The sequence below is a fragment of the Larimichthys crocea genome, chromosome X (assembly GCF_000972845.2).
Source record: "Larimichthys crocea isolate SSNF chromosome X, L_crocea_2.0, whole genome shotgun sequence".
NCBI lineage: Eukaryota > Metazoa > Chordata > Actinopteri > Sciaenidae > Larimichthys > Larimichthys crocea.
Genome location: NC_040020.1, coordinates 764,344 through 774,343, shown reverse-complemented (window position 1 = coordinate 774,343; position 10,000 = coordinate 764,344). Strand labels below are relative to the sequence as shown.

The following is a 10,000-nucleotide window of genomic DNA, read 5'->3' as shown; positions in this document are numbered from 1 at the left end:
GAGGTTCTGAAGCTCTACCTGGTTCCCTAACTGTATCTGTCTCTCTTTGTTAGTTCCTTTAATGGTACCTGAAGATCCACTACATCGTCCATCAACTGGTCTTGCAGGTTTACACTTCCTCTAACTGGTTCCAAAGCAAAACCAGTTTCTATACGTAGCTCTGTGGCTCCACCACTTCCTGTGCCTGGTTCTGGATGTCTACCAGGTGCTGTAACCGGTTTTGAAGCTGTACCAGTTGCTCTGATGGTTTCTAAAGATCAGATCTAACAGTTACTTTGAATGATTTTAAAGCTCTATCAAGTCTAACTGGTTCTTCTAACTGGCTCCAAAGATCTTGGCTCTCTGCTCTCACTGACTGTCCCAGGTGAGTGATACAATAAAAGTTATTTGTTGTCACAGAAACATTCAAACAAAAATTCTGATTGCAGCGTTCTGATACAAGTTGCAAGTAGGCCATGAGCTCCAGGTGGGAGGAGATAAACTGCGACTGCAAGCATCTTCATGCAGGTCACACGGATATGAAACATCTGCAGTTAGCTGATGTTTGTGTGCGTTCTATTTTCAGACCCATTATCTTCACCGTGTGCTTCACACAGAGCAGAACCAAAAGACAACAGAACAAAGAGGATGGAGAGGACAGATCACAAAGAACAAAGTGAACCCGAACAGGACCATGGATGTGTGTTACCTGGTATACTCTGCCTCCTGATGGCCAGCGCTCCATCTGGAGGTCGCGACCCGGCAGAGTGTTTGGTGTACGGCCCCTCATCTGAAACACAAACAGACAAACACACATTTTAATCTGACGTGCTCAAAACTTTTAACTGGTTCTGAAGCTCAACCATTTCCTGGTGCTGGTTCCAAACCTCTATCAGGTTCTGTAAAAGGTTCTGAGGCCCCATGACTCATCTAAGATGCTCTGAAGCTCGATCAGTTTCTCAGAGTGGTACCAGGCCATTACCAGTTCTTTAAAGTGGTTCTGAAGCTCTACCAGTTTAGAGGTTCTACATGTGCCCCCTAACTGACTCTAAACCTTGACCGGTTCCTTTGAAATGTGGTTCTGAAGCTCCACCAATTTCTCATACTGGTTCTGAAGCTCTACCATTATCTACCTTACAGCCTTTATCAGTTATGTAACGAATTCAGGAGCTCTACCAGTTTCTGTAACTGGTTCTGGAGCTCAACCAGTTGCCTCTGAAGCTCCATCAGTTCTTCTATTTAGCCCTGAAGACCTCCAACACCTCTTTCAGCTATTTCCAGACCACGATCAGGAGCTCTAACCTGGTTCTGAGAACCAAACAGTCCCTCCTGACTAATTCTGAAGCTCTACTAGTTCCTCTACCTGGTTCTGAAGCTCCATCAGTTATCTCTGAAGACCCCCAACACCTCGTTCAGCTGCTTCCAGAGCATCATCAGGACCTCTTTGAGCTCTGCCAGCTCATCTAACCGATTCTTTCAGCCGGTTTAGAGATTTCCAGAGCTCGACAAAGTTCCTTTAAGAAGGTCACGCAGATCACAGACAAACCACTCAACATCTGTACTCACCGTCATCGTCAGGCATTGCAGAGCTCCCACCACAGAAGTACATCTCAGAGCTACGATGCTAAAACCAGCTCGTTAGCATCTGCTGCTAACTGTTAGCATCGAACAAAGCCGACTGAGTTAACCGTCTGGGCTGCTGCTGCTGCCGAGCTCTGTCAAGTCAGCCTGTTCTCATGAATAAAGAAACGACTGCCAGAAAAAGGTGACCTCATCAGTGCAGAGGCCAATCCCAGTGGAGAACACAGTGGTCTATCCGAGTTCTGGCCCAATCTCAGGAGTCCATGGGGAGACCTCGGGTGATGTCATTGCACAGATGAGCGAGCAGAGGCGGGGCTACGTGACGAACCATGACATCGGATCAATTAGGATGCAGAGATCTGATTAAGAGGAGTTTTAATTGGATGACTGATGGTGAGATGTGGAGAGAGGGTGTGTGTGTGTGTGTGGTGACAATGCTTCATCATCAGTTTATACTGAAACACATCCACTGACCCCGACACACACACATTCACACTGTTCAAACTGTAGCAGGACATTGTAATGAATCAAATATTTGCAGGAAATGAGCAGAATTCTGAGTTTTAAAGAAAATCAGGTGATGTTTAGAGCAGCAACAAAGTTATATCTGCAATATGTACAGAAGGTTATTAGTGTATGTTTGATGATGAACGCCGTTTACAGTTAGAAATCTGTTTTTTAGGAGCTCCGTGCTGGAGGAAGTCATTCACCAATAACCAAAACATGACGATCGACAGCATCAGCACCACAAGGACGACATTTCTCCTGAAATCAATCCAACTCGTACTACGTCGACATGACTTCACGTCGTGTTATTGACCTCCTCCTGCTGTGAAGAGTCGAATCTGCAGGAAACACAGGAGCAGATGAAGAAGTCCAAACTCTGAACTGACTACACCTCATGGTTGAAGAAGAACTGCTTTTATTGTGAAAGGTAGAAAACAGGAGTGGATCTCTAACGCGGTGTTGTTGACGTAGACTCGTGGATGTAACGGGAATCACTGAGTGTCCATGTGGTGGACGGATCATCCGATTGATCCAGGCTCCTCTGATTATCAGAGAAATATTAGAGTCTATATTTAAAACGCAGCTGAACAGCCTGTTTTCTGTTCAGCTGTTGGAGGTCGGCGTGGCGGAGTCATCACCAAACTGAAAACATTCAAAGATTAGATCAGTTCTTCATAACTAGCTGACTAGACCACTGTAACTCACTGCTGTCTGGCATCACACCTATTCTGTCTTAAAGCCCTGAGAGTTATTCAGTCCAACTTTTAGTGCCCTGTGTCTCCTCAGACGCTTCATTCCTGGTTGTCCCTTGTCCAAAATGTCCACACAGGTGACAGAGCGTTTGCAGTTAGAGCTCCTAAACTGTGGAACGAGCTCCCTGAGGAGATCAGAGCTGCAGAAGACGATGATCTATGTTTGACTTTTATTGATTTATTGCTCTGAACCTGCTATTGTTTTGTGTTTTATTTGATTGTAAAGCACTTTGTTTTGAAAGGTGCGATATAAATAAAGTTTATTATTGTTATTATAACACCAGCGGGTTCAAAACCGTCTCACACACCGTCTCTGTCCACCGTGATCCGGGTTCTGCTGCAACATTACAAAGAGTACGATGTGCAGCCGTGCTCTGTGTGGAAAGAGTCATGAGATAACGTCTGTTATGATTTAGAAATAAAGTTGAACAAGTTTTTTAATAAATCAGATCATCAAATAATCATCAATTAGTCAGTCGGCAGAAAAAAACAAACAAACTGAATAATCGATGAATTGCACGAAATGGCATAAAACATTTTTTACCCTCTTACATCTGGAGAAAAGAATCCCTTAGAATATTTATTAAATATTCACGACGATTCATCAGCAGATTATTTTACAGATTCATCAAAATATTCAGTTTACATGACGTATAACAGAAAAAATAATCATAAGTCTGAAACGGTTTGATGGACATAAAGTCATGTGACGTTGTTTTTCTGTTAGAAATAAATCCACGTCTTGATTTAAACGATTATCAGATTAATTAACAGATAATAACCGAGCAGATCGTTCTTATTTCCTCGTTGCTCGACGTTTCCCTCCTCCAGCGTTTTATCACACACTTTATTATCATTAAGATTTATTAATATCTCTGCAGCCGAGCGCCGACACATTCGATCCTCACCTCAGCGCGAACGAGACGACTTTAATGTTTAATCACAGAAATGAATCCAAAGCACAGATCAACATAATCAGGACCACTGGAACTTGATATTCATTTCAATGTTACTTATAATAGAATAATTTAAAAATAGATCATCAGTGTGCCACAGTAACCCTCAGTAGGTGTTAAATATACAAATGAAAACACTTTGCTTAAGCAAATACGTCCTCCGTCGCTGTGTGTGACCTTGTTTCGACGCTCTAAAGCTTCCCACATTATTTATATATTATATAACTCAGCTCAGTGTGTAGTCTGTAGTGTTATATGCTGCTGTCCTACATGTGGAGGAGGAGGCTTTCATCTCCACTTAGCTGTGTGTGTGTGTGTGTGTGTGTGTGTGTGTGTGTGTGTGTGTGTGTGTGTGTGTGTGTAGATCTAGAGCAGATTAGAACAGAACTGAATCAAAGATCAAAATAGAATCACACAACACAAACAGACTCAGGTGTGAAGTCATTCAGACGTTAAAAATCTTCTGATGTTGATGAGCCGTGATGTTTCTGTTTGACTCTGTGACGAACGTCGTTTAAAGAGCTTGTCGTGTCTTCACAGAGAAAAACATCTGTGAAGCTGAACTAACCAATTATTTTATTCATGGTGACAGATTATCAAAAGACAACCAACAAACTAAACCAACCAACAACCAACCAACTAAACCAAAAACCAACCAACCAATAAACCAACCAATAAACCAACCAACTAACCAACCAACCAATAAACCAACAACCAACCAACCAACTAAACCAAAAACCAACAAACTAAACCAATAAACCAACCAACCAACTAACCAGCCAACAAACCAACCAACCAACCAACCAGCCAACAAACCAACCAACCAACCAATAAACCAACCAACCAACCAACCAAAGAAACAACCAACCAACCAACCAACTAACCAACCAACCAACCAACCAAAGAAACAACCAACCAACTAAACCAATAAACCAACCAACTAAACCAACCAACCAACCAACCAACTAAACCAATAAACCAACCAAAGAACCAACCAACTAAACCAATAAACCAACAACAACAACCAATCCAACCAACTAAACCAACTAAACAAATAAACTAAACCAACAACCAACCAACCAACCAACCAAAGAAACAAAAACAGCAGTGAGAACTTCTTAAAGTCGTGTAGTTCCAAATGCATCATTGTAGTTCTGAAACAATGAGCCAATTAATCAATAAATTTTTTACATGTAGACGAGTTATTGACTAAAAAATAATTTCATTCACTGTTTCTCCAACATTTATAATATAAATGTAATGAAAGAATTCAAAGTATAAAATCAGTGACTGTTCTGTTGATATATATGATATCATTAGATTATTATGACTCATGCATGAATGTAAAAGCATATTAATGTTTTATTATAAATATTATATTTATAACATAAATATAAAACTCAGATTTACTTTTTTTTAAATGCAGTTTTCTGCAGAAGTATTTCTGTTTTATGTTCAGTGAAAGATCTGCAGACTGGAAACATCTCACTAATGAAGTCTGATAGATTATTACAACAGTGAATTAATAAACTATTGATTAAGTTTCATTATCGATTCATCTGTTGTTGATGTTCTCGGATGAGTCCATGAGTGCTTCCGTCTCTCCAACATCCTGAATAACATCAACGAGACCAACGGAAATATTAAATTAATATTTGAATATGAGAAGGTTGGACGGAACATTTGGCCTCTCTTCTTGTTAACTTTGTTTTCATTTGTCTCTGTATTATCTCAGTTATTATCACTGCAAACTGTTTATTATTATTATTACTCATGCTTGGAAGGAGAAGATGAGGCGAGGCTACACACCGGACCTTTAACCACAAACACTAGTGTTACTTCCTTCCACCTCAGTGCCACCATCATGACGTGGACATACAGTCGACCCTGATCAGCTTCAGACCAGCTTTATTCTACACTGTAACAAATATCTGTGGCATATTTTCCTTTTGCTGTCATGGTTTGGCAGTTTATCGCTGTAAAATCTACAGACATTTTAAAACCACAACCTTAAACGTGAAATCAACAACACTGACATCCTTTACTGTGATATTTGAAAAGGTTATGCCGTATTTATTAAGGTAACGTGTTATTGTTGACTGAACAGGGTCGGAGCTGATTGGTGTTGAAGTTTGTACTCCTGATCTGAACTTGTCTTTCTCATGTTCACGTCACATTTTAGCTGATGTGCTCCACCTGTATGAAATTGACTGTGTACTATTATATGTTTTTATTTATATTTATATATTTGATTCCTCCTAGTACGACTACGAGGAGGTCGAATACTCGTACAGGCGGTCCAAAGAAATCAACCACAGGAGCCATCGGATTAAAAAACTCGTCAGACTTTATGGAGTCATGTTTTCCATCAACTTCACCTTCATCAACACAAACTGGTGTCTGTTACGTTCAGCTTTCAACACTTCACACTGACTTCATCTTCGCCCTCCTCCGTTAACACACAGCATGAATATGAAGATTACATTCATGAAACGCCACCTCTCTCTCTGAAGGTCTCTGTCCAGAACAACCTGCAGCGATCGACTGAACGAATCCATCCAGAGATCATTCAACACACACACACACACACACACATGTGTGCACACACACACACACACATGTGTGCACACACACACACACACAGCTGGCTTTGGTCATACACAACATGCTCTCTCTCTTTTCAATGTCAGCAGTTTACAGCAAATGACGCTCGACCACACACACACACACACACACACACACACACACACACACACACGTATGTCACATGCAAACATGCTTATCCCTCCAACACACACACACACTCTCTCTCTCTCTCTCTCTCAGTGTTTGTCTATGTCGCTCTACCTTTGTTCACCCTGCGCAGGATCTGGCAGCGACATTTAAACGACACGGCGATCATGGTGAAGCCGAGCCGAGCGTCGCCTCCCCCCCAGCGCCATACAGATGCAGCCGCCACAAACTGCACCTCCTCTTCCTCCTCCTCCTCCTCCTCCTCCTCCTCCTCTGTGAGCGGACGGAGTGACAGACGAGCTCCTCAGACAGAAACCGTCATGGAGACGGCGAGCGAGAGCGAGGCAGCGCTGCAGATGTGAAGCTCGTCCATAAAATGAGGCAGCGGAGGAGGGAGGGAGGAGAGGGGGGAGGGGGGAGGCAGAGTCTGCGCAGATGGGAGGATGAAGAGGAGGAGGAGGAGGAGGAGGAGGAGGGTGATGGAGAGGCAGAGAGAGGCTGCTGGTTTCTAATGTGCAGCTGGATGGAGGGATGAAGAAGAGATTAAAGGATGAATGTAAGGAAGAAAAGAGGAGAGGAAGAAAGAAGAAAGGAAAGAATCAAAGGACGGAAGGATGAAGGGAATAAAAATAAACAGAAAGAGAAAAGAGGAAAATAAAAACAGGAGGAAGGAAAGGAGGAAAAATTAAGGGAGTGAAGGAACATGAAAGGAGGGATTATGGAAAGAAGAGTGAGAGCAAAGGAAGTGGAGACAAATGGAGGGATGATGCAGTGAAGAGAGATTAAAGGATGAAGGAAGGAAGGAAGGAAGGAGGTCAAGGAAGGATGAACAAAAAAAGAAGAGGAAAACATCTAGGAAGAGAGGAAAGAAATGAAAAGGGAAGGAAGGAAAGTACAGTACTTAAGGAAGAAAAGAAAAGAGAAATGAGGGAAGGAAGGAAGGAAGGTATAACACAAAAGGAAGGAAGGAAGAAACAAGAAGAAAGGAAGAAACAAGAAGGAAGGAAGGAAGGAAGGAAGGAAGAAACAAGAAGGAAGGAAGGAAGGAAGGAAGAAACAAGAAGGAAGGAAGGAAGGTTTAACACAAAAAGAAGGAAGGAAGGAAGGAAGGAAGGAAGGAAGGAAGGAAGGAAGGAAGGAAGAAAGGAAGGAAGGAAGAAACAAGAAGGAAGAAAGGAAGGAAGAAAGGAAGGAAGGAAGGAAGGAAGAAAGGAAGGAAGGAAGAAACAAGAAGGAAGAAAGGAAGGAAGAAAGGAAGGAAGGAGGGAAGGGAGCAGCATCCCATAATCTGTTTCTATAACAACCAGAGTACACAGTACTCGTGTACAGGTACTGCAGTACGTTGACGTTTCCTCCAGTTCAGGTCAGACTCACTGAATACTACACTTCCCATGATGCAACTCAACCCAAGCTGAGATAACCCTGATGACATCACTGTGACATCACTAGAGTAGTAGTCCAGCAGTTTGTGTGACTAAAGCGTACGAACCAATCAAAACAGCTGTTCTGCTCTCTGTGACGTCATTGGCTGATGGTGGAGGGGGCGTGTCATGTGGGTCAGTGTTCCAGCTGCAGATTACACAGGATTAATGTGTGTGTGTTCGTGTGTGTGTTCATGTGTGTGTGTGTGTGTGTACGACACTATGACTGCAGCATGCAGGTCAACACTCAGACTAATCTGGGCTCTCCTGGTCTGTGGTTCTGCTGGTTCTGCTGGTTCTGCTCTGTGCTGCCCCCTGCTGGTCTCCTGCTGGTCTCTGAGTCTCTCACGCCCCCTGCTGGACACAGTGTGGCAGCACAGAGTACTGCATGTTTATTTATATCTGTGACATCATCGTCTCTCTGTGAAGTACTCTGACAGGAGGAAGTACTACCACCACTACTACTACTACTATGAATACTACTGAAAGTACCAGAACCAGAACCATGTAGCCATGTTGAACCACCTGCAAAGAACCAGCATCCTAACCTGGTGTGATGTCACATCCTGTCTAAGCTGAGACTGACTCCAGAACCTCGGACCAGCAGAACCAACAAGAAGGAGACAAATCAGAACCACACACAACCTCGTAGAACCAGATAAACCAGAACCAGTCCAGACCAAACCACACAGAACCAGAGCAGATTCATATTACAAAAACTTTAGACACGCAGTACCTCACATCCAGGACAACAGAACCAGAACACAGACCCCAACAGAACCAGAACACAGACCCCAACAGAACCAGAACACAGACCCCAACAGAACCAGGTACTGTGATGTACTCGTACTGCTTCCTGTATTCACATCACATGTACTGACAGTATAATGAGCAGATGAAGCCCGTCCTACTGCTCTCAGATCAGCCACCCCCAACACACACACACATGAACACACACATGATGAACACACACACACACACACACACACACACACACACACACGGCTGCAGCTGTTACCATGGAAACAAGCTGATGAATAATTGAGGGGAAGAGAGCGGCCCTGCGCCGTACAAAGAGTGATTTTGAGAGATGAAAGAAGTGTTCACACACACACACACACACACACACACACACACACACACACACACACACAGGTTATCATCACAGCCTCCAGCATTTTCAAAATAACCAAATCAGAGTATAACACTGACAGTGTGTGTGTGTGTGTGTGTGTGTGTGTGTGTGTGTGTGTGTGTGTGTGTTCATGTGTGTGTGTGTGTGTGTGTGTTCATGTGTATGTGTGTGTGTGTTTGTGTGTGTGTGTTCATGTGTGTGTGTGTGTGCATGTCAACACCCACTGCCCAAAGTTAAACACGTGGGTTTGAGTCACCGTGACATCTCCTTATGTAAGCACACACACACACACACACACACACACACACACGCACACACACACACACACACACAGTGTTAATAACACTGTTCCGCAGATGACGGGTGTGTGAACCTTTAATTAGTGCTAACAGTCACAGTCAGACTTCACGCGTTCGTGAGGACCAGATGGGACGACCGACAGAACCGTAATCAAGAACCCGAGAATCATCCCGTCATCCCGTCAGCTCGTCTTTAAAAAACAAAACTCACACAGGAAGTACCAAAAACTGCACTTCCTCCAACGTCCACTTGAGGCTGACGCGGAGTGGAGCCGGTGTCGTGCCAGAACAGGAGCTGGACGTTGAAGTTAGTATCATGAGTCACGTTAGACGTTGAAATACTCGAGTACATCTGGGATTTAAACTCTGAAACCAGAGGCAACAAATCACAACAAACAATTTAACTGATTTAAACGTGATGCCAGAAGCTAACGACTGGTTCTGGGTCCATTAGTCGACCTCTCCGCGGCACTTCAGGTCCAATTCTTTGGTTTAGGAGGAATTAGTGCGGAAAAAAAAGGGAAGCAGTTATTCTTTAATTTAGGAGAACTAATTAAACATATCCAAATAATGAGGGGAAAGTGCTCGGAATCCCGAGACGCCTACGCGTTAATTAAGGTGAACTCGTGCTCTACTT

The 10,000-nt window shown here is 43.2% G+C and overlaps 1 protein-coding gene across 8 annotated transcripts in view; it reads right to left on the bottom strand.

The window, feature by feature from the left end:
• grip1 (glutamate receptor interacting protein 1) overlaps positions 1 to 10,000 on the bottom strand; it is a 44,743-nt gene that overhangs the window by 15,848 nt on the left and 18,895 nt on the right. For 6 of the 8 annotated variants that reach the window (XM_027282497.1, XM_027282492.1, XM_027282494.1 and 3 more), the window contains exon 2: positions 689 to 769. In XM_027282497.1, the coding sequence (XP_027138298.1) occupies positions 689 to 769 (81 nt within the window). Of the gene's footprint in view, positions 1 to 688; positions 770 to 6,622; positions 6,883 to 10,000 lie in introns of those variants that run through there. The other 2 variants (XM_027282498.1, XM_027282499.1) reach the window with 2 other exon arrangements.